The sequence below is a fragment of the Tyto alba genome, unplaced genomic scaffold, assembly GCF_018691265.1.
Source record: "Tyto alba isolate M040663 unplaced genomic scaffold, T.alba_DEE_v4.0 Super-Scaffold_2, whole genome shotgun sequence".
Lineage (NCBI taxonomy): Eukaryota > Metazoa > Chordata > Aves > Strigiformes > Tytonidae > Tyto > Tyto alba.
The window spans coordinates 9,007,877-9,034,320 of record NW_024881282.1 but is presented as its reverse complement, the minus strand read 5'-3'; the positions used below and the strand labels follow the sequence as shown (position 1 = coordinate 9,034,320).

General features: G+C 36.9%; 1 protein-coding gene across 1 annotated transcript in view; it reads right to left on the bottom strand.

Moving 5' to 3' along the window:
* TMEM135 (transmembrane protein 135) overlaps positions 1–26,444 on the bottom strand; it is a 183,241-nt gene that overhangs the window by 94,254 nt on the left and 62,543 nt on the right. The window contains exon 5 of the mRNA XM_032991083.2: positions 13,135–13,200. Within this exon, the coding sequence (XP_032846974.1) occupies positions 13,135–13,200 (66 nt within the window). The remainder of the gene's footprint in view (positions 1–13,134; positions 13,201–26,444) is intronic.

The window sequence follows — 26,444 nt, the reverse complement described above, 5'->3', positions numbered from 1 at the left end:
TAATTTCCATTAGCACAGAACTTCACCCATACAGTGAAGTAGTTGGATTTGATTAGAACATTTGTTTCTAAGAAGCTGTGAGGTTTCATTATCTTTCTCTTTAGCCTGTAACAAAGAAAGAAATAACAATGCACAATTTTTGTCAGAATATTTGCTTAATTGAAGGTTGACAATGCTAAGTACTGCTAACAGAAAATCAGAAATGGGGAAAGGAGTTTCAGCAATAGCTTTCCCACATCGCCCTGCCAACAACCTCAGCTTTGTTGGGCCATTTTCTCTAAGGGCTAGAAGTAATTAAGTTTCATTGCTAAATCAGTCTTGAGCATGTCTTGAGCAGAAAAATCACTTACGCTTAATTGCATGTGGTGATGTGGTGAGCAGTCCATTAGGCAGACTGAAGATACCAGTTTATTTTTTGCAGCTCTGCAGGATACTTAAAAATGAAAGGTCATTATTTTATCCAGGCAGTCACTTCTACAATATGTATTTCCTACAGAAAACTGTGCTCCTTCAAAACAGGCTCATGATTTGAGTTGATGTTACATAGTTATACTAGGAGGGTTGTTCAGTTTAAAAGTATGAGTGTCTGAAACTTAGAAACAGTGAAACTGAATATTTATTCTACTATAATAAACAAATATTTAATAATTAATATTATAATTTTTCTCAGAGTAAAAATATTTTTAAACTATAAATAAAAATTAAAAAACTAAACTGCCCATCATATTTAATATAGGAAGAAGCATATATAACATACATATATATGCAGTCATACACACACATCTGAACACATGGAGATGTCCAGAGGAACGTTCTCCATGACCTTAAGAAACTCTGCATACTATTTGCTAATCAGAACCACATATTTTTCACCTAATTCCATCAACAAAAAGAATTAATTTCCATAAAATCGTAACCCACGGGAACAGATTGGTTTCATGGTTCAGAGTCGGAGAATTGTTCCAGCAGTTCACGCATGCTAACATTCCTGCTGCTGGCAGACCAGATCTTCACCTATTGTAACCTAGTCAAGAAAACAATGTTGTTCTTTCTGAGAAGATAACAATTTAATATTGTAAAAATATTACAATAAATTATTACAATAAACAAATGCAGGCAGTTACTACAGAGTTTTAGCAATCTAAAGTTAAATTAATGCCCACTATTAGTGACTCTCTCTCAAAGGGCCCACAATGCTCACACTTAAGCACTGAGCAATTGCATTTGACCTTTTCTATAACAAAGACTTTCTTTAAATTTGCAGAGGTACTTAAATGTCTGAGGCTAGACTGTTCTCCTAAACATGCTGTTATCTAGGTATAGGGCTGGCCTCCCAGAGCAAATTCATAGAACTGCTTTAAAAGAAGGAAGAAGATCAAAGATTTTTAAGTATTAACTGATTTCTGATCTCTGCAGTGTGGTACCAGACTTACATTGTCCAGAAAAGCCAGCTGTTCTCACCCAATGAGGATCACAATCTCTCATATGATGGAGATGCTCCAGAGTGTCTTCCCTCCAGCCATGAAATAATATTACATATGAGATACTACACCCAGGCTTGGGTAGCAGTTCCGAATTCTAGTAATCAACCTGCCCATAAATTCAAAAAGTACAACAGTATTTTCTCATACCTTTACTTTTTGAAAAGAACACTAAAACCCTTAGCCTTTATAAGCTGGAATCCCTTACTTTAGGGACTGTCTTGATTTTTCTACAACTTAAGAGAAGTTTACATAAGGTTTAAATTTTGAATTTTGTATAGTATTAATCAAATATATGCCCAATAAGTGTCATTATCCTAGTTTTACACATATAGAAAAACACACTGCAAAGTTTGAAAATTTAGTTCTTTACATGCAAACAGAAGTACACAGAATCACAACTGAATGGTTGAGGTTGGAAGGGACCTCTGGAGATCATCTCGTCCAACTCCGCTGCCCAAGCATGGCCACCTAGAGTCAGTAGCCCAGAGCCATGCCCAGGTGGCTTTTGAGGATGGAGACTCCACAATCTCCTAGGCAGTCTATGCCAGTGCTTGGTCATCCTTACAGGAAAAAAAGTGTTTCCTCACATTCCTGTGTTTCGGTTTGTCCCCATGGCCTCTGGTCCTGTCACTGGGCACTACCGAAGACAGCCTGGCTCCATCCTCTTAGCACCCTCTCTGCATGTGGGTAATACCCTTCTTGACCCTTCCCTTCTCGATGCTGAACAGTCCCAACTCTCTTCACAGGAGAGCTGCTACAGTCCCTTCACTATCTTCACGACGCTTCATTGGCTCCCTCCGCTATGTCCATGTCTCTCTTGTACTGAGGAGCCCAGGTCTGGACACAGGACTCCAGGTATAGCCTCACCAGTGCTGAATAGAGGGGAAGGATCACCTTCCTCAGCCCGCCGGCAATGCTTTGTCTGATGCAGCCCAGGACACCACTAGCCACCGTTGCAGCAGGGGAACATTGCTAGCTCATACCCAACCCGGTGTCCATCAGGACCTTTCCTACCAAGCTGCCTTCCAGCTGGGAGACCCCAGCAAGTACTGGTGTATTGGGTTGTTCCTCCCCAGATTTAGGACTCGGCACCTTCCTGTTGAACTTCATGAGGTTCCTGTCAGTCCATTTCTTCAGCCTCCCAAGGTCCCTCTGGATGTCAGCACAGCTCCCTGGCCTATCAGCCACTCCTCCCAGTTTGGTGTCACCAGCAAACTTGCAGGGGGTATACTCTGCCCCATCACCCAGATCGGTAATGAAGATGTGAGACAGGATCAAACCCAGTATTGACCCCTGGGGTACACTGATAGTTACTGGCTTCCAACTAAGCTTTGTGCCACTGATTACCACCTTTTGGGCCTTGCTGTTCAGCTCGTTTCCCACCCACCTCACTGCCTGCTCATCCAGCCCATACTTCAACTGTTTCTCCCATAAGGATCTTATGGGAGACAGTGTCAAAAGAGAAATATTAGTTATTACAACTTACTGCATTCATTCTGTTCACATCTGTCCCTTTCTTACTTTTCATAATTTTTACTTTTTATCAGTTCATCAGCTACAATCTAGAACTACTCCTTAATAAGGAAATACAAAGTATTATTTCTATGATTTTCACCAAACTGAACATTGAACAGGAAACAGAAAGGGCTTTCTCACTGCCTGTAGCACATTCATCCTCTTTTTGAAACCCCCCAAAATACATTTCAAATTGCATTTATGCAATCTGTTTATATACAGGATAATTAGAAGTTATTAAAGATGACTACCTTTTTTTGTTTGTGTATGATCAAAGATATTTTAACAATCTATAACATATGGATAATGAGCATAAAGTAACTTGAATTGGAACAGCAGAATGAATAACATTAAAAATGACTGGACAAGTAGCAATACAGTGACTTCGTTTTATCCCCAGTCATTTGACCAGATTAAAAAACCTATGGTGCAAAGTCTGAAATTGGTTTCAACTCTTCAGTGATTGCAATTTAACTTAGTACTTGTTTCTTGCCAAATTGAATTGCCCCATCAACTGGGCTTTCAAGAGTGGTCATAAGCCACTCCTATATCTGCCAGAGAAGTGAGAGGGCATTATTTAAATAATTGAATTCAATGATCATTCTAAAGAGCAAGAAAACACCGACAATCCCTTTAGCATGATTCTTCCATTTGCCTTGTTTTCCTACAGGAATATTGTATTTCATCTTTTGGAAATAACGGAATGTAAATTACGTTTACATTAAGTTTGAACTACGCCTTCTTCAAAGTGACTCTACATACAGTATAAGCAATGAGTTAGTTGACATATATACATTTTTATCGTGAAGTGTTAGAGAAAATGACAATGCATTCATACATTGGTGAGATTATTATTCCAACAACTGGAGTCAACGTGCACAAAAACTGAAGATCAGTTGAGCGTATGCTTTAGTTACATCTTTAGCAAGTATTTAGCATTCTTAAATGCACACAGGAATGTGAATATGTTCAGAGCTTTATCAGTTTAAATAGCTTTTTACAGTTTTTTATTTCTTCAACTATATGAATGCATTAAGATAAATTAAAATCAACAATACCGAAGTAAGAAAGAAGCATAACTCAATTACTGACCTCCTATAATACCTACTGTGCCTTTCCTTATGTGTAGCAGTAAAATTCTCCCTATAGATTATTCTTGATCTGGCAGAACAATGGAGTTGCCGGATCCTGTCTTTGGGGGCAAGTTTCAGCATAAAGCAAGATGACAGTTTCATTCCAAGGCCATGATATATAAGACCATAATTTGAATAGTTATTAAACAAAAGCTGTCAGATTACAGAAAATGTCTGTGATTGAAATTACAATTGCTAATTACATTTTGCAATGAGAAAGAAATTAAGAACAATTATCTTAGTAAAAGTCTCATATACTTCCCAGTACCATATTTCTTGATGATCAGAGGTCATGTTAAAGTAAAAACTAGACTGGAAAGTAAATATATTTCCTTACGTCCAGTTTTTGTTGCCCCAACTTTATACTGTCTGCACTTGCCATGGACTCACTCTTTTGCTGATGAAAAAGAATAACAAATCTGGAATATACAGGCAAGGTATCAGAAAATTTTAAGAAAGAAAGAAATCTTTAAAATAGATAAACCCCTCCTTACTTCTTGTCAAACACATTTTGGTGGATGATACCTGGCAAATACTTCTGAGCAATTTACATTTTAGCCCTCTGTTTCACTTCACTAAGGGGAAGTTACGATTATCATAAGACAAATATATACTATCAGCCTGTATTTAAAAAAAAATGTACTTCATAATAAAAATAATGCATAGCATGATATGTCAAACAATAAGTACCAAACACCATTGCTCCACTATATTAAATAACAGACACACTACCTATTGTTAAATATATCATCCATACTTTTATAAGAAAAATACAAAGCATGAATAACCTCGATAACTTTCAAAACAGAAGTGAAATCGTAAGTTCTCTAAGTTTCCAAATTTCTGTGCTACCTTTCTCCAGTCATTACTCTCCATTTTCTGGAACATTTAGCCACTATCCTATTTTCATATATTTCTATATTAAATTTACAACAGACACAATTCCTACAGTGTATTCGTATTTTCCATTCTGAAACAAATGAATTCCATCCCTTCACTTTAAAATTATTTGGAGCAGGTCAATATTTTCTCAAGGCTTGTGTTGATTTTAGTAAGAAACAGAATACCCTCAGGCAACTCTCTTATTAAAAGAGCAGAAAAGTTCTTCATATTCAACTAAGGTTTTGAAACAAATTTACTTTTCACAATTAAAAATTAATCAAAAACCTATAAACTACATAAAATGGATAAATCCAGGGCAAGCTAGATAAGTAACACCTTCAAACAACTGAATACATGGCAGAAACATCACCTGAACACTGTACACTGGAACACCTCAAAGGTAAGCCAGTGGTTTTCCTCCCCAGGGTTCAATGGCATTGTCTCTCTCTCTCTCTCTCTCTCTCTCTCATATCAAGCTTTAGTTTTTGCTGCATTTAATCAGAAAAGTTACTTACTTTTAACTTACTTCCAGATAATACAGATAAGGTGTGCCATTCTTCAGCAATTAAATTACCTTTGAACTGTTACCCATTGTGACCTGCCAGAAAGATTTTCAAGATACCAGTACCATTTTTAAATACTTCTGACACATATCCCTCAACCCAAAACCTTGAATAATAGGCTACAAAACAGTTCTATTCTTATGGATACATTTTATACATTTGCTGCTCCTTTACAAGAGTTATAAAAGACAAGATCAGCACTACTTCTGGAAAAGATTTCACTAAAGAGAAAGGTGTAACTATGTATATCAATAATGCAAAGGCGCTTTTTTTTAAATTGATGTTTCAGAATACTGATCTAGGCTACTTTTTTCTCTTTTTTTAAAAAAACACATTTATTTTGAAAAAGCTAAAAGTCAAAGTATGTATTATTCTCTTGGGAACAGAGAGAGAAGAGACCTCCCTTTACAGGAAAAGGGACTCAGACCTGCCTGCAAGCAACTCCTTCCTTTTAGTTTTGCATATAATTTCCAAAAATAAGAGGGTAATAGTAAGAGAAATTAATATCAAAACCTACTGGCACTTTGGATTTCACACCGTACATTCAGAAAATACAGTTTGGTTAAGTTTAACTGATGCTGGTTTGCAATGTATTAAATTTTTAAAATACACATTTTTCTGTGTACTAGCTACTCTTAACCAGGAGGGAAAAAACCCACAGGATAAGAACCAAGCAACTGACAATCCTACTTTGAAGGAAGTAAAAGCCCATGAATGTTATGACATGACCTTACAAAAATTTAAGTTTCATTGTACCAAACCAGATTTCTTTTGTAATGTCAAACACAGTTTGCTAGGAAGCTTTATAATTTCAGTAAGAACAAACAAGGCTCATTTTGACCAACAGCACTGCTTTTTAAATGACTCTTTGGCTAAAGACAGAAGGCTTAAAAAGTCGAGACCCTCCAGGACCAAACTCTGTCTCTACTGCTGTAAGATTTATAAAAATCTGAGAAAACATCTTTCTTCACATATTAACATGACAGTAACAAAGCATTCAAGAAAAAAGCATAGAAACCAGAGATGTTGGGGTAGTCTGTGAAAGCAGAACTTTTGAACCCCAGATAATAAAGACATCTTTGTGATAGGAAGCTACAAGGGCGAGGGGATCAGATGTCCACTGTGCCACTGCCATTCGGTTTCTGATGTGCCTGTAAGTGATTAGGCCTAGTATGGCCCCGAGCTGAAATCACAGGAAACAGTGTGCCCAAAGCAATTTTATTTACATGAAAATTAATCTCAAGTGAATCACAGTACTTCTTCGGAACCTAAAAAGTTATCGTTTATGAAGTCTTCCTGCATTTCATGTATTACAAATGAAGCTGGCCAAAAATACAAGCAGAAACACCATTGTGACAAAACCCAAAATTTAAAAATCAAATGTAGAACTTGGTAATTTCTAGAATAAACCCCTTTATACGGAAAAGAGATCATCATTTAAATGAACACTCTGTTCCATGTCATCTTTACAGCACACAACTAAATATAACGACTGAGGTGTCCTGAGACGTCTGTCAAATTGCTCCAATGGCAAGTAAAATTAGAAAGTTCCTTCTCATGGAAAAAAATTATTACCGTTACTGCTATTAATAAAAAAGGTTCCTGTCTACATGACTTAATTCCACAGCTGAGTTTCCCGGACTGTACACTGCACACTGCTATGACATGGTGGATGGGGAAGAAGAAGGAGAACAAGGAACCCTGAGCTAGCACTAATGTCACTTTTAACATTGTCCCCTCCTTTCCAGGGTTGAAATGCGTTCTTAAAATCAACACAAGATAAAATTTCACAGTTAAAAAGTACAGATATATATCTGCATGAATACATATCGTTTAAAGAGACAAAATTATCTTAGAAATGTAACTTCAGTGACTACTAAATTTTGTTATCTACTATTTATCATTTAGTGCAACCCACAAGTGCAAGAAATTAATGTTTTCACAATTTCTTCAGCTTTTCACAGCATTTTAAAATTACTAGCATTATTCTAAAATACAAATACATCCCCTCGTATAACAAACCCCTCATATAACAAAGTAGCCTATGGTTTTGACTTCTAAAGAATACTCTGTTGAAAAAAAAATTATCAAAACAAGCATTTTATCACAAAAAAAATATAAGAATTGTTAATTTGGAAATAATTGCATTGCTGTTATTAAGCTCCTTCCTATCCAGACCCAAACACACTGATGTTATCTTGAGAGCTGTTCCAGTGCTTGTTTTAAAGCTTGAACCCAAGACACACAGGTGGCTCTTGGACCATGTCATCTTGTATCTGTCACCACTGCAAACACTAAAGCATAGAATAAAGTCTGTGGAAATAACAGTGCTGCTGCATGAAGAAGTATTTCATATTTCTGTTTCCACTGTTATGTGTTTGCTTGTAAAATATAAAAGAAATTGCAGTTTAAAGACCCTTACTAATCCCCTTGTTTAACTTTTAGCTATAAATTAATCACAAGTGTTAGCTATAAATTAATCACAAGCGTATCATTGGTATTTACTATGAATACAAAATCCACAGAAATTACTTTTTACAGGTATCTGGGCTAAATTCATAAAGCTTTGTACTTCGTATTATTTACAGAAAACTCACAGAATAAGAATGCAATTCTGAAATCTATTAAACATAGATTTAAACAAAAGTAAAGACATGTCTCCTTACAACAAAGTACATTTTCAAGCACGGGTATCTACTGCCATAGCAATGCGAATCATTACATGTATTACACTGTAAGGCCATAAGCCATTTCAGGCTGGCAAGTATAATAATTACTTACATTTTTTTAATCTATTTATACTACAAATTTGGTTGACAATGGTTCTTTTGCAGCTAAGAATGCTCCAGCCTCATTATCTATGAGGGCAATGGTTTGACAATGCCCTTTAAGCTGCACTGCTGCTGTATCTCCAAGATAGAAGACACATGTACATGGGTGGGCATTCACTGAACTTCACCCATTCCTCCATAGGGACAGTATAACTGGTAATTCTGAAAGGAACCAGGAGTCTGCAACGGCAAATCAACATAAACTCCAGCTGGAGGTTGGTCATTAACTCACATGGAAGTGAACTAAATGCACCAAGGAGAGATAGAACCACCATTCAGCCTCTGCTTGTTTTGTAGAGCATGGTACCCATAGCCTCTGACAGCTTTGGATAGATAGCTCTTCAGGCACCCAAATCCAACTGCTATTGTGAAATGAACCTCTCAAACTTACACACACAGCCTGCAAATCCCTTTTTATACTTTGTTTCCCATGGCATTTCATGAACAAAGGCTTTTATATAAGGGGGGGGGGGGGGAAGGAGAAACCACCAAGTATCCTAAATTAATGACTTTCTATTGCTGTGCTACAGACTGAAAACTCTGTTCCTTTCTTGAAAACTTTTTCAAAATCTCAGCCGTTGCAGACATTATAAAATGGAGCCTATCATACAGCCTAAGGGTTTTTTCTGCTCTAACTCTCCTATGCACATCTTTCTCTTCTGCAAAATTATTTTTTTCCTGTCTTTGCCATCACAAAGCACTACATGAAGATTTTGAAAGTTCCACCATACCGAAGGTTCCCCATATGACTTCACACTTCAGACAGAGGAGCACAATCCATGGGGCATGGCCTTTCTCCAGTTCTGAGGCAGCAATAGGTTTTTTTCTTGGTAGACTTAATGAACTCTGAAGATAACATGCCTGAGTTCTTTCACTCAGAAGTCCCAGAATTTTTCAGATGAAAAGAGATTTTTTTCAAGACAGTTTACAAGTTCATAAAGGTGTTACAAGAAATGAGTTAACACCCACAGAGTTCATGCATGGCTATCAGTTCCAACTCTTTGGGAATCATGACTCTGCTATTAGATCTATCTCTGTTGTCCATCTCTGTCTACATATTTCATAGTACTTTTTCCATTAAGGGTTCCACCCCCTCCATTTATCCTCCTGCTTCTTCTCTGGATGGGCTGTGTGCATTTCTTTGCCTCTACAGGGATTGAGGGCATCAGTCCTGCAAGTTAATTGTCCTAATCAGACCCCTCCTTCTTGTTTAGTACCTCAACACAAAGTACAAACCTTATGTGACACACTGGTTTTGGTATATTCACTTGCTCAAAGTAAGTAAAATTGGTCACTTCCAATTAAAATTAGGGAAGTTTTTTCTCTTTGTGTACAGTCATCAAACCTCAACTTGGCCTGTGTCAAATGCATTCTGTCTCTCTACCATGCATCCAGTGACTTCTAATAGCCATGGCTGCCAACCCTTCCTCCTCCTCCTCCTGGCTCTCCCTTGGGGGTTGAGCACACAACAGCAGAAGTTCCAGGGGATGCAGAAGTGGGAAGCATGGTCAACCCTGAAGCACTAGCCTGCTCCTATTCCTCTTCTCAGGCTCTTCAGCAGGCAGGCTGTGGTTGCTCTCATTCTCTCAACTCCATCACTGCTGCCACATCAGCCAGCACCCAGGAAGCCAACAGCTCTGTCTGGAAGAGGCTGGACAGCATGAGGAACACACGGCAGCAGATCTTGACCTGCTGCATGAAGACTAGAAGCAGAAGAAACAGCTGGAGAAGCTCTCTAGGTGATGTCAGTTCCAGACACCCTGAACGCACGGCTCTCAGCTATGCCTATCGTGGACTCCAAAACTTGTGACATTAATGGAATGCATTTTAAGACTTCCATACACAAGCACAGCCATAAATTTGGTGTGATCACACCTGCTCATACAATTTTTGGATCATCTGGGAAGAAGCTAAAAGTGCTAACATAAATGAATAAACTCTACAAGGCTCTGCCTCATGCTCCACCCCCAAAACAAAGCAACTGACAGAAATAACTAATTAACATGAAAAACAATATATTGAATCCTGAAAATTAATTATGCTTCTGGGTTTGATTTCCTCCTATGGATGCTACTACACTTCAATCCAACCAGGAGCAAGGGAACTGCTGAGAAGATTCTTCAGGAGCTTCTAGGATCTATATCACACAGTTAAAGAATTTTAGGACTATGTACCCAATTTTGATAACTACTTTTGGCAACATGATTTTCTAAACTCTCAACAGGAATTTTACAAACCATATGGAAAAGTCAAAAGACACTGCAACCTAATTATTCAATTTCTTCAAGAATAACAAAGGAAAAATTTAAAAATTCTACATGTATAAAGGCTTGATGAGTACAAATAAATGAGAAAACGTTGGAAGGAGGAGAAAAGGGATTTCCCATAGATATCCAGTATTATAAATTATAAATCCACCTGGAGATGACAACTTGTTTAAAATGGATAGTTTTTCAGGCATTCTTTTGCCCATATAGATGAAATGTTTGCACATTAATCTGTTTAGCAATGTAGACAGAATATTGGTTTAAATTCATAAATAAAAAAATGATAAGGATGATTTTTGCCTTTTAATATTGAACAGTTTTACCCCCTCTTAAATGGGGTTACATTTTTAAGTACTGCTATGAAAGCTGAACAGTACTTTTGCACATTTGGACTGCTGCCTCCACAGTTTGGAATTTCCAATAAACAAGTTGATCTGCTTTGATTTTCCCTGCCAAGTTCACACTTCTCAAACAGAATACAGTCAACTTTAGTTCATATTCAACTTTTTTTCTGGCTCCCTTTCTACTTACACACTGTGCAAACATTCAGCGATTTCTTGGAAGAGCTAAAAAAATTTTAATATGACTCTTGATAATTGTATGTTTCTTCTGGAAAAATTAATTTCATTTGGTTAATGTCATTCCTCATTTTCAGGCTAAACAAATTATAATTCCACAATGGAATTTAATGAAAAGATCTTCTTTGAGTGAAAACATTTTTTTTCCTCTGCATACAGCCTGATAAAAATACAGGAGAGAAAAAAAACGGTCTTTTTATTTCTCCCACTGTCTTCTTACACAAAAAGCCAACTCTGGACAATTCTTACATGTATTATTTGTAAATTATCTAGCTTAGCATTAACTGCATTTCCACTGAAGCCCAAGGAATACCTCGGAAATAGTGTCACAGGACATAATACGCCAACATAAAGTTCACCATCATCAAATAGATGCAATTTCACCCAGTTCCTTTCTTGCTAACCATGGCTACATCCTCTCACCACTTATCTTGCTGCTGCTCATCTGGTTCTCTCTAGCCCCCAAGGCAGTTTAATTGATAAAAGATCAGAGGGAATATTTGAAGAAAAAAATAAAACTTCTACCACATCAGTGAGCTGAACTGACTCAACATAAGATGTATCAGATACAGAAATTACTAGTATCATTCACAACAGAGATCATTATGCCTGTAATCATGCCAGTATTTTGCACTGCATGGTACAATTAGTTACACTTTAAAAAATAAAAATTTATTTTTCCATAATTCATACCATTCACTGGGTAACTACAAGGATGGAAATTCCACAAACTCTCTGGGCAACCTAGTCATTAAAACACAGAAAATTAAGTACCCTTCACTGAAAAAAAAAAAATACTAAACAGAGAGAACTGGGAAGGGTTGCACATATTCTATAACTAATACTTCTGGAAATTGCATTACACTCTTCTGTAGAAAACAAAGAAAAGCAGTACATAAGAAGTAGAAAGGATCCATATACTCATAAAAGTAAAAACTACAGACAGCAGAAAGACGGGAAATCTCAGGTACATCTTCAGACACCGATGCAAAGATATATCACTTTATTTCAAAAGAGAAATTAACGTAACTTCATCAGCATAAAGAACATTTTACAGCACAACTGGGATTCCAGGGTAAATCTATGTCTAGATTCCAGACTGAAGCTGTGTCAATTTTATGAACTTTTTACAGTTAACTAAGAATTTGGTCAAAATCAGATTGCCATGAAAAAACACTGATGTTTCTATGTTTAAAACCCTATACACTGTAGCATCCAACTGTGGCAATGCCCAGATCAGTTTTTTTTTTGAATGAAATTCAACCTAAGCATAAATTGCACCCCCTAACATTGGAGACATCTCATCAGCAATGTTCAGAGTAACGTTTACCTGGTACAAAACAACATAAAGAAGGAAAACAAATGCTCACCATCAACAGAAGCATGTATGAGTAACATAATATTCATTTATCCTCTTTAGAATAATTCGTGTGTTAATACTTCATATACTACCTGAAGTTACTATTTCTTGAAAGGAACAGACAAAGGATTGAGTAACCTCTCGACAGCTACCCCATAACAAGGACCGACCTCTGTGAATTTCTCTAGATTCTATAATTTTTAATGAAGAAAATCCAGTGAAAAATTACCTGGCTAAAAGGACATTCTTGTGAGTCACTTCTATTATAAAGCTAAATTATGATTCAGGCAACGAGAAAAGTAAGAGTGTTTTGAAGAATACTTAATCTCCAACTGGGCAGGATTTAAATTCTTGTTCTCCTTTAAAAAAAAAATATAATGTAGGTATGCAAATCATGTAAAGTCCAGCCCTCCTCACTTACCTGAAGACAGTATGTCTCCCAGGAATTTATAAAGCATTATATTAATAAAACATTATACCACATGTAAAAAAAAAAAATGTATAAATATGTTTAGCCTTACTTCTCCATGTCTTAGAGGTGTAATAGCTCCTCTTGCTACTGCCATTCGGAACAATGTTTCTGTGGCCTGCAGCAACAAACACACACATAAATTAGTTATTTAAAAAACAGACAACCCAGTTTATGAAGATTTGTCTCAACTTTTATAACATTTTTTAAAGTGTCAGCTACCTTTAGCACCCATTTTATAACTGTATCACTTCAGGAAGTTATTTAAAAGAGTCTGCCCAGGTTAGGCAAAGGTTTATTGCGAGGTGAGAGGTCTGTCGAGGATTTTGGTCTCAGTGTAAGTAACCACCCAGTCCCTCCCGCAACACTGCAGCAGTCACAAAAGACTCTTCACTCAGGCCAGAGATGCTCAGCCCCATATAATGGTCTCCCACAGGTTGTCAGGTAAAAGTAGGATACTAAGGGAAAAATAGCTACATGGCATTCTACAAATCATGAAACTAAGTTTAAAAATTGCCGTTTAATAGTATACATTTAAATTAACAAACACATATCAAAAACCAAGAGTATGATGCAACTCTTCCTGAAAGCACCTGACCCCCTCTTAACTCTTAATAACGGTGTCATTACAAAACACAGCACTGTCATGTACAAATGACAGGGAACAGAACTTTGGGGAAATCTTTAATTAGGTTAATCTTTAGTTAGGTTGCATACCTTTCTCTGCTAGTTGCCCCATCCTTTCTTTAATCCAGTGGGACAATCTGACATAAACATAAATTACTGACTTAATGCAGGCTATAATACAAAAAGAAAAAAAAAAAAAAAAAGTACAAGCTGGCTGCAAAAAGGCATGAAAAAATTCACTGGTTACATAAAATCGTGGATTGGCACATCAGTGTACACAAGAACAGATTTGTTTTAAAGACTTGTTTCCACAGCAAGTAGTGATGATGGTTTCAATTTCAACGAAGCATGTTCTTAATATCTGGTTCTAATAAAAAAAATATTCTTGCATTTAAGGACCTATGTTAAAAAGTAATTAGCAGGCTGTTTGAAAAAACATTTAGAAAGTTTATGAAGAAAAGTAGTTTGCAGTAGCTGATTATCTTTCTAAATAGTGATTTAAAAAAATAAGCAGATCAATGCTTACATGACTTCAAGACTTGCTGGGTTCATGCTACACTACCTTAAGATAGCTGTATCTCAACAAAAGTAGTATCAAAGACATCTCTTGAGATTTATACCTCAATCTTCCTAGATACTGAAAAAGTGGCATTTACCCTTTTCTAAATAAATGCCTGCAGAAAAAAAAATTATAAAAGAATTTTTAATTATCTCATGTTTTCCCCTCTCATCTGTAAATGAGTGTGTGAGCTCCAGAACATTGGACTGCAAAATGTATTACTTTATTTACACCTGCGACAACGCAGGGCAATGCCCAAGTGAGATTCTTCTTCTCAAACCCTTCTTCTTTGAGAGATGAAGTGAACCTCATACAACCTTTTGTATTTCCCAAAATTGGTTTCTTTCGCCAAAATTTTTAAGGATGTTTCAAACGAACTGAGCATTCTGTCACTACAGCTAAGCTGCTTTTGTTTCTTTTGAAAACCACTGGTGTGTGTAACTTTCTTTTCACATCTACTACTAAAAGATCTCTCCTAATACACTTGTACTCACATCATTAACAACAGATGCCATTCAGAAACAATGAAAAATCAGAGCAACAGAAAATCCACCACCATAGATGTCCTCCTATGGGCCACTCTTCATGTGCTGAGAACCATTAAGAAGATTAGCCCTACAATCACAGCTTCCTATCCAAACAGTGTGGGGGGAGTGGGCCACCTATAGCCATTCATACCCTGACAATGACAAGGCTGGAGAAAGAGCTATTGGATTTTTAGGTAGGCAAAATCCAAGACTATGCTTTAAAAAGTTCATCTTTCAAAAGAGTAATTAGACCCAAGCTTACTGTTGGTGTAATGTTTAAGGTGAAGGAGGTGGGAATTAACAGAAAACATTTCAAGTTTGTATCCCTTCTACAAAGAAAAATGTGAACAATGTGTTGAGATTTGAATAAGGTCATTTTTTACTTGAAAAAAGAACAAGATGAAACCACACAGGAATTTAACATCTTCCTAGAACTATAACATCACACAGACTAATGATAAAAGTGACCAGGCTAGGAAAATTTGGCCAGTCTTAAAATCTGAATTTACGTGCAACACTTCTGTTTTGGACAAACTCCTTCACTGTCTTCAAATTCCACCTTTTTCCTTTCTGCCCCGCAAATGCAGGCACAGTCATTTGGTAGGGACCACCAGGGTCATCTGGTCCTACTCAGGGCCCCTTGGGGCAGGTTGCCCAGGGCTTGTTCAGACACATTTGCAGCATCAATAAGGATGGAGGCCCCACAGCCTCACTGATCAACCTGTTCCTGTATTTCACAACAATCTTTTCAGTGACAAGCCCACAAAAAAATTGAATTTATAGATTAACTGTAAATTCCCTGTGCTTCCCAAAGCACAGCCCAATTCCCCAGATGCTCGGTGCCATCCAAGTGGAAAGGCCATCCTTCCTCCTGTGGTTTCCAGCTGTGAAAAGCTAAGCCACACTGAAACCCCAAAACACAGAGTCTCCTGCTGGCGTTCAAGTTTTACAGGCTGGGTATGGAGGAATAAGAATGGGGATGGAGAAATATAAAATATCCATGTACCGAAAAACTCTGGGTTTTGAAATGTTAAAGACAAACTCCATTATACTTAATGCTCCATAAAGAATAGGGGAAAAAAAGCTGCACGAATGAAGAATCCCACAACAGCAATGAAAAAAGAACAACGTACACACACACCTTGTATACTTTCTGAAATTCTGTATGTGATAATACCTTGCTGGTAGTAGAAGGATCCCTACAAGACATCAAATCTACTTCGACTAAAAATCCAGTTTTCTGAACACATCTTGCCTCATATATTCTTGGGTTTTAATTTCCAATCTACCAAAGTCATTATTACAATAATACCTAATATTCATGCTGCCTAATATTCTCATGCAACTTGTTAGAATATTAATTAAGTTTAAAATCCACTGAATACAAGTGCCACAAATTTAAATATTTTCTTTTTTTTAAATATTAAGTATATTGAAATGAGAAGCTTGTTAATTAGATTAAATCTGATAAAAACATGCTGAGTACTACTCTGTCACAAATTAATCTATCTTTCAGTGCAGGCTATCTGATAAAATAATCTTTGACTTCTTCAGCAATGGATTTCTATTGAAAAGTTTAGCAAATTTTTAGGCATCAGGTCAAAACTGCCCTTCTGCCCCACAGAACAGTTCACAATTCACTGTATCCTTAAGCAAAGGCACCCACAATTACATGCCATTTAGAACAGGTTTAATTGCCTGGTCATAATCTCAGCCCTTTTAAATCCTTGAAGTATCTTCTAAAATTCTTGCATATATTTATATTTAACATTTGTCCACCGAATGCCAAGTTTTTACATACAATTAGGTATACTGGTTCCTAATTTAAAAACAAAATTTTACAATACATCAATTTTTAAGTGCTGAAAATGTCAAAATAATATTGTATTTTATGTCAGAATGTGTAACTGTGACTATGAAATACAACTGATTGGAAATATTTATCATCATTTCAGAATAATCAATTAAAAAGGCAAAACTATCTATTTAAGAAATAATAGTGTTCCCAAAGAAACCACCAGCTAAAAATTTAGATCATTTTTAATTGCTTCTGCCTCTGTTAGCATTAAGTTTTTCATTAAAAACAGATTTTTATGAAGCTGAAAAAATTTAAGACGCATTTGTATTCAAATCACTGTCAATAAGCCTTAAACAAGAATCATTCCAGGCTTAGGCAATGACTTTTAGATACTCCTATTCAGAGATGGGAGTCAAAGGCCCATAAGAAAGCAAATCATCAACAGATGGTTTTAGTGATCTCAGTGTGAAATAAATGTGTTGCCAAGCTGATAGTTACTGAATCCTAAAATTGTTCTTTATTGTAAGGAATGTATACTGTGTTACATTATATGTGAGGTGAAATGGCAGCCTAATGTATCTTACCACTCTGTAACGCTCTGCAAGCTCTAATGTCATCTCCAGACAAAGATGACCAACTGTTACTCTCCCTCCAAGAAAGCAGTCGCTTCTGTTCAAATTCCTTGCAAGTGCATTTTAAAAAAAGTGAAAAAAAAAAAGAGAAACCACTTCTATGAACCAGAACTAAAGTGGAAAATAATTGTGCATTACTGATGTGAATTGTAGGAAAAACAGCAAAAAAAAACCCAGTACTTTAGATTCCAGATGTTTTGAATTTTCTAGGTATTCACAAAAATAAAATGGTCTTATAATACATCAAAATAGTTACTTCTTTCCAAAATTAAAGCTGCAAATGCAAGCGGTGGAGGGGATTGTTAATGCAAATTAATTAATTTAGAAATGCATGCTTTCTAAGCACCTGACAAACTTTGGCATCTACTTCTGAACATGCATTATAAAAAAAAAAAAAAAAAATCTACTTACAGGTATGTCCCGAAAGGCACAGATCTTTGAAAGTCATTCACAAAATTTACATATTTAATTAAAATTAAAATGGTACAATTTGTTATAAGAATAAAAATAGATGGAATACTACAAAAGACTTTTTTTCACTCCGATTAAGTTTGCTGATCTTGGCTACAATAGCTGCCTGACAGCTCTGGCCTGTAAAATTTGTGTTTCTTCATGAAAAGCAAATCACATTAAAAAAAAGGTTCTTGACAGTCTACCCAAAATCATCACTAACATTTTTCAACATGACTACATACCGCAAATGAACTATTGTTAGAGCCGTTATTAGCTAACCATCACACAGCTTTTGAAAACAAGCACTATAAAAAAGAGGTTTGGTGAGATTGAGAAGAAATAATGAATAGGAAAATGTAGCAGAAGTTTCTGAAATCAATGTTTTTTCCTTATTTGTGTCCACAAAATTTCAAGTGTAAGACAACCTTTTCCGTCTAAACCTTACTGCAGATGACAGATTGAACTTAGTTGATGCTTATTTATTGTTACAGCTTCTGATGAAATTACTACAATACCAATACAGAACTTACTGCCATTCTATGTATTTTATTAATTTAAAATATTTTTAAATATGTTAAAGTATAACACTGAAGCTGAACTGATGCTTTTAAAGAGACATATATTTAAATTCCTATTTTCTGGAAAACCATAAACTATTTCGTTCATTCCATTTTACAGATGGGAATTCCATGTGCCTTTGTCTTTTACTTTTTAAGAGCCTGACTGTCTCTGCCTTCGCTACTGCATTATTTGAACCTTACTTGTACAATAAGTAGAACAATATATTCTTGTGAGACACAAATTATTTCCATTCACCCATTAGCAAATCTAATCACTTCTTACCTTTATCTTCTATAAAAGCAACTTAACTGTGAACTCTATAAAGACTAAGCAATTTAAATCCCATGATAAAGTATATTTTACAGAGTTCATGATAGCCTTGCACCCATTTTCTGAAACTTCTCTAATTTTTTCCATTTTCAGCTTTCAAAATGTGAATACCCAGAGAAAATATTGCATAAAAAAATCCACCTTTGGATTCCATAATATTTGATCTCCCTTTCCTCTGGTTACTTATGCAACATTTACGTATCTTTTTTAGGAGGATAATACAATTCTATTATATAAATCACATTTTACCGCCTGCCCCAAATGAAAATAAAGATGCACATAAGGAATGGAAGGACACATATCTGCAATATTCACAAACCCCAGCAATTATCAGCTTGCAATTATCTCGTGGAAGCTCTGGACGTGCAAGGGAAGGGCCAAATCTGCTCTAATTTATGGGGGAGGAGGGAAGACAAACTTGAAGATTAGAGGGTAGAGAGCAAATGAAGAACACACCTGGCCATATATCTTGCACAGCAAAAGTACTAACTGAGAACGGTTCTCCTTCCTCAAATATTATTTATAAACTAGATGTTTGGGGTTTTGTAAAACTCATCACTAATATAGCATAAATAAACCAGTATTAAAAGTAACAAGACTAATAGCATGCATAGCTCTTTTTGCGTTACAACTTGCTCCTTCCTCGGAATATCTGCAGATTTGCTGCATAAATACAGGGTCAAATTTATGCACAGATATTTGATCAGTTCAGTGTAATTTCTATTACACTAACAAATTCCATTTGCTCATTGAACTAAATCTGCACTTTCAGAGTTAATGAACTCCTCTATGAATTAATTTATCTCTACCCTACTACCTAACTAAACTACTCTGATCTTCCTAACACCCAAAAGATAATATACACTGTGGTGGCGGACTCTGCATTTAGCATTTCTTCTGCTAAAGAACAGCCCCTTGCCACAGACTGGCTCACAAACCTCAGCCTCTCCTTAAAACAGCTTTAAAACTTACAGCTGCAGAACACACTCAACAAATGAACCAAGCACAAAAATAATCAAGTACTGTGTGCTGCCAAGAGGTTGAAATAAAAGCATTAGTATTTATTTATCTTAATTTGAACCCAGTAATTTGCAGTTGCATTTGTAACTTTTTCCAAGACTATGATAGTTTTTTTCTTCTCCTGACTTCTCTACCTGTTCTTCTCCCTTTCCTTCCTCCTACCCCCCTCCCCAAAAATGCATGGTATTTAGTTGGGATTCCTGGTCCCAGCCTGTAACTGACTTTCACCTTTTTCCAGTTTTCTTTGCAGAAAGGGTTGAACAGCTCAACACTGCAATTAACTAAATATCAGGAAGCCAGGAAAAAAAAAATAATCTGGCAGTATAATGCTCATGAACTGAATTACCCACAAACCAGGCCAGCAGCCAACATGGGAAACTGGAGAAATAGGTCATTTAATCTCCTAAGCCTTGACAGAAATGCCAGCGAAAGGAGGTCCAAGTAAGGCTGCCTCGCCACCAGCACCGAGCAGAGGTTTCTGCATCTGAGAAATGATCCACTGAAGCCAGCTAAAACCTTCCTCCTTTCCAATCACACAGCAGAACAGAAAACAGCTGCAAGCCAGCCTGCAGAAAGCTTGACAACTGTCAAAAATGGTTTTGATTAGTAATGCTGCCAGATAGAATAAAAGATATGAGCTGAAAGACCACTCTGGCCAGCCCAGGAATATACGAGCACAATTGCACGTAGTCAGCACTCCCCCGGGACTCAGGGGCAGCAAACTCTTCAGCTTTCTCATTCCAAAATGGTGAAAAGGAGCACATGCACCCATCCCGCACCATCCCTGCAGCGGGAGGACTTCCCACCTCCCTCCATCCCATTTTGAACTGATCCAGGGCGGAAGGTGCTGCTGCCTGGCCAGGGGCCGCTGAACAACTACGCACCAAGACAAGAGGTCTTCCCAGGCTTGATGCAGCCACCAAGTGCCAGGATAGCAGGGTAACACTGCCCTGAGCCCACAGCTACACTGAACTCCAACGCTACACAGAATCATAGAATGGTTTGGGTCAAAAAGGGCTTTTAAAGATCATCTAATTCCAACCTCCCTGTCATGGGCAAGAACATCTTCCACTAGACCAGGTTGCTCAAAGCCCCATCCAACCTGGCCTTGAACCCTTCCAATGATGGGGCATCTACAACTTCTCTGGGCAACCTGTTCCAGTGTCTCAACACCCTCAACATAAGAAATTTCTTCCTTATGTCCAATCTAACTGTATCCTCTTTCAGTTTAAAACCATTTCCCCTTGTCCAGTCACTAGAAGCCTTGGTAAAAAGTCTCTTTCCATCTTTCTTATAAGCCCTGTTTAAGTATTGAAGGAATGTGATAAGGTCTCCCCAGAGCCTTCTCTCCTCCAGGCTGAACAGCCGTAACTCTCTCAGCTTGACCTCGTAGGAGAGCTGTCCCATCCTCCTGGTAATTTTTGTGGCCTGCTTTGGATCCGCTCCAACACATCCATGTCCTTCCTGCGCTGGGGCACCAGAGCTGGACCCAGCACTACAGGGGGGTCTCACGAGAGCGGAGCGGAGGGGGAGAATCCCTTTGCTCGACCTGCTGCCCACACTTCCCTTCATGCAGCCCAGTGCAGTTGGCTTTCTGGGCTGTAAGCACACATTGCTGGCTCATGTCCAATTTTTCATCCCCCAGTACCCCCAAGTCCTTCTTGGCAGGGCTGTTCTCAATCCCTTCATCCCTCAGCCTGTACTGACACCGGGGGTTGCCCCAACCCAGGTGCAGGACCTTGCACTTGACCTTATCGATGCTCCTACACTTTACACCTCTGCTTGTCCATCCATTCTGGCTTTTCACTGTGATTTTGTAGCACCTGGCCCTGCTGGCCTGAAGAACACTGGGGAGGATCATGAAAGAAAGCAGATAGATAAGGAGGAAGGGTATGTGAGATAGCATTGAGCACCAAGATGTTCATGTAGAATTCATTCCCAAGCTATCATAGAAGCCAAGATCTTCTGCGATACAAGTAAAAGCAGACTGAGATGAACTTTCATGGTCCACCCACAGTTCCTCAGCGAATTACTGGGACAACTGAAAGTAAAATTCAAAGACCCCTGATCCCTATTTCCCACTCTAACCCCTGGAAAATGGCAGAGATTTAAACAATGACATCAGCAAACTATTCCAGCAGTCTTGGGTCTTGTAACAGACATTTTTAAGTTTCACTATGACCACTAAATTAATGAGCACTGCATATTTAGACAGCTTGATTTTATATTATCCAAGCATATGTTCTGGAATTCCAGACTAATTTAAGTACAGTTAGTTACAATTCCTTTATCTGCCTTCATTGACCAGAATTTCTTGTTAGCATGAACTCTGAGTGGGTTCAATTCAGTGCATTCCCTACAAGTTTTACAAGATTTACATTTAATGTGTTGCACAACCATGGTCCTTTTTCTTTAGGGGATTACCTCATCTTTTACATTTCCCACTGGTAGCAGTTTTAAGTAGTAGCTCTCAGCATTTGCAAATGGAACAAAAATTTCTTTGTCTCAATTGTTTTGTTTCCATGTATTGTACTTCACCCACAGAGTTATGAGTTAAACTAATACAAACTTAATCTAAAAAACATTTTCAAACTAGTGATTTATCATCACCACACTGTAAACAATAAGTATTATAGACTACATCTACTTTGGATGAGACACTCAACTTGCTTCCCAACCTTATTGTTTAAACATGTGTATGTCACACAATCTTTCTGAACTAATTAGAAACAGAACACACAGGTTAATGCAATTTCATTTTTGGTACCGCTTATAAAAATGTCTCACTCTGTCTATAAAAGTTTCACTGATGTTGGACAACAGCTAAATTCTTTTAATGAAGGATATGTATATTCTGGAAATGACATAACAAAAGATGAATTGGTGTGATTTTTTTTATCTCATGCTGTTGTCTGTAAAAAAAAAAATAAAAAAATAAATCAAATGCTGATTGTAAGTGAATTAAAATCACTTAACACAAAAATAATCACCAAGAAATTTCAGAAAGTCACATATTATATGGGGAATGGTAATTAACTACCAACATAATGTAATATTCTGATTTTTTTTTTTTTTTAATGAACTTTTTTTCTTTTAAGGAGAGCTAAAAATTTCAGGGCTTAGAACAATATTTTGAGAGCTGGCAGAAGTGCTGGTCAACCTCTTCCTGTTCTTGAGAAAGCTGTTCTTATTTTGCCCAAGAGTAACTAATAGAAATCTTCACTTACAGGCTACATAACGCTCAGCAGAATTTGCAAGTCAAGTCATTTCAGATAAACTGAACGAGCAAGATTTCTTCTTCCCAAGCATCTTTCTTCAAAACTGACATGACAAGAGTACCTCCAGGGTCTGAGAACAGCTTTCTCTGCCAAGCAGTGCAGGGCCCATGGCAAAGCACACTTGCATACTCTTTTCTCTTTTCAAGAAAGGCAGGAAGCTTTTATCATAAGACCAATCTCAGGAGGAAGCCACACTTCTTTACATACGCTATCAGAAGGGCCACGTCTATTCTGAACACTAAGACTGTTGACAGAAGCCGCAGTGCAATTGTACTCCAGAAGTCCTGCTTTTTAATAATCAAGGTTTTGACGTAACACCTACCAATCTCTACAACGTTATGCAAACATACAACAGCAAAAAGTAGTAAAGTCTGCTAAAACTGCTCGAACAAAAATTATGAGAACTCACCACCTCTAATTTTGTGACTAATTTCGAAAAATGCAGAATTTATGTATGTATGGAAACTTAGATTAAAACACTTCACTTCTGTCTCTCTGTCATGCCAGGAGCTGGTTACTCCTCCTTCCTGCTCTTGAACATTTTCCATGAAGGGAAGCTAACTGGACTGACCCTCCCAACTGATGAATTACTGTAGCCAGCCCAGCAGCAGGACTGGAGAACAAATGTCAAAGCAGAAGTAAGTACCTATAGCAAGTTAAATTAATAAAATGTCCTTAAAAATCAAGGCATCAGCCAGACTCGGACTCAAACCACCTGAGATGAAGTTGGCTACAATCTCCATGTCCTCAAACCCATTAGATCCAAAGAGGCTTTCAGTCAGTCCTGCTTAACAATATTGCAATCACCAAAATTACTGTCGTGAATTAACTTCAACACTATAAAAAAATCCTTGCCTGATATATAATGACCTGGTAATTAGTGCCAACTAGCTTTGTAGCCTAACATTAATTGGGCATGTTTTTATACACGGAAAAAGTTTAGCCTTCTCTAACATAGAAAATATAAGACTTGATTTATACTATCACGTATCAGTGGTCCCATGGGATATTAGCCTTTCATTCAAATTTTGGATGGTTGCTACAGACAATGGTAAAAAAAGAAGGAAATAAAGCTACATGGTGAACAACGCCAGGTCTGTAAAACCCCTGCTTCACTTTCTTTAAAATTTGGAAGGCAAACCACAAGCAAAGCAGGAAGAACATTGAGATTATTTGTAAAACAAGTAAAACTCACGCAGAATAGCTGGATTCTAGCTGTTGCTCTTCTTACCCGCTATCATGCAAGACAACTGAAGTACAGAGGGGTTTTCTGTAATTAGACAAAGTGGCCTTTTTTTCCAAGGGTATGAAATTAAGGGATCCTAAAAATCTACTCCTAATGGTACAACCATGGCAATTCATCCTCCAAAAGAAGAATAATACTTTTCACTTACCTCCCAAAGTCATAAAGAATTCTGAATTAGTTATTTCCATCCATTGTCTTGAGAACATACAGACTAACTAAAATTCCAACATGCTAAAAAAAATACAAAACAACAAATCTGGAAAACGTGAGGTACAAATGCCTCCACTTTCTAACACTAAATCACACTAAATTATCAAATACTTCCCAAACACCTTCAGAATAAATAATTCTAGGCAACTGCTTCTCATGTCTAAAATGGTTACCTGATTTGCCACTTTTCACTTGATTGACCAGGATAAATTTTAACAGTCTGTGAAGTATATACAGACTACAGCTGATGAGCATCAGAGAAAAGCCGATGGGGGAACTGATAACCTGTATTTTAAGACAGTTTTGAAGACACACCAATGGTTATGGTTAAAACAAAATGTTGAGCAGCTGCTAATCCAGAAGACATCTTCAATCATTTACTGGGAACAAGCAAGGCTCCCAAGGAAAAGACGTTATATTATCACACAGTTAAAGACCATTTTTATGCACTTATACTGATTGAAGTTAAACAAGCACCTCATTAGAGCAACAATTTACCTCCACAGGATTGACATCCTATGGATATTTTGTAAGTAGAGTTTAAACTTTAATATAATTTAGAAAAAAAATATGATTCTCACTTCCAAGTGAAAACAATCTTTCTCTTTGGCCTGTTTTCAAAAATAACCTTCCCACACATATAAATGAACCATATGATTGTAATGTAATATTCTGCACTCCAAATTTTATTCCTTTCACGATGACTTGGAGAACTTCATTATTCAGTATTGTTATTCAGAAGTGTATTATTCTCAATTCTTATTATACTGAAAGATATGTAACCCTAAGGCTGAAGCATCACATTAGTCATAAAACCATGAAATCTCTAAGAATAATTATCCCTGAAGCTAGCTTTAGGAATCTAGATAAAATAAAAAACTACAATAAAAGTTAAAGGAAATACAAACTATTTAAAATACAGAAAAAATGTGTTAAGCACAGATTTACACCAAGGCCACCTTTTAAATAAGAACCTAAATGTAACTAAAATACGGTCATTGGATTAACATTTAATATTAAATTTCCTTCTTATTTGCAGTGGCAATGTTATCAAAGACTCAGTTTTCTCCAGTAAAAGACAATATATCCATCAGAGCAAAACACACCAACTTGACAAAAAACAAACAAACAAAACCCACCAACCAACGAAAGCCTGTTTAAGAAGCAAGCTTTTTGCACATTAAAGTTAACAGGAATTTTACAACAGACTTACATAGAAGAAATATTAGCCCAAAACATGGCACTTTTAAAAAACAACTCATACATACACTAATCAAATTATTCTAGAACAAAATACTTCTCAGGAATTAGTATTTTTTTCATGATGAATTTGCACGATTAACCCAAATTTGTTACACTGTCTATTACACAATTCCTGTACTCAAGGACAACACCATTATATTCTCATCTAAAAAAACCTTGAAAAACACTTATTTGGGAAACCTTGCATTCTCATTTCATTTTTGCAGCATAAGACCAGAACTAATTGAATTGTTACAAGAATTAGGAGATGAATGTCGGGTGGTACATTAAATGTGGGTTTGTCTGTTCTGTCATAACAGTCTGCTCTGTTCATAAACTGTATTATTTATAAAAATAGGAAATTTGCATGTCCCAATGCACATTATAGGGCATTCACCCAGAGCAAAGACAAAGCATAAGATTAAGCCTGCAGTTGAATTTATACATTTCTTAGGATAATACAGGAAGCATCACCAGTAAAGCACCTGCTACATTTACCAAATCCACAAACTGCAGCATGGTCCTAAGTGACTCAGAGTGATGTAGAGCCGTATCACAATATTGGGAAAGTAAGGAAGGCAATGAGGAGATGGCTTAAACTTCAATTTAAATTTAAGCTCAAATTCTTGAGCCCCACCTCAGGAGCAAACCACAGAATCCCTTCACCAGAAGACTTTATTCACCCTACATTTACCCCTTCTCTTTATGTTAAACAAGTAAGGAAGCTATAAAACTATACAGATTTTAAGATTCACAACAAAAACTTCAACCAAGTAGAAAATAACAAGATTTTTGACCAGGAACAAAACGTACAATTATTCCTGGCAAGGTTTAGAAGTACCAGATACATGTAGTACGTCTGTTATATAAACTGCACTG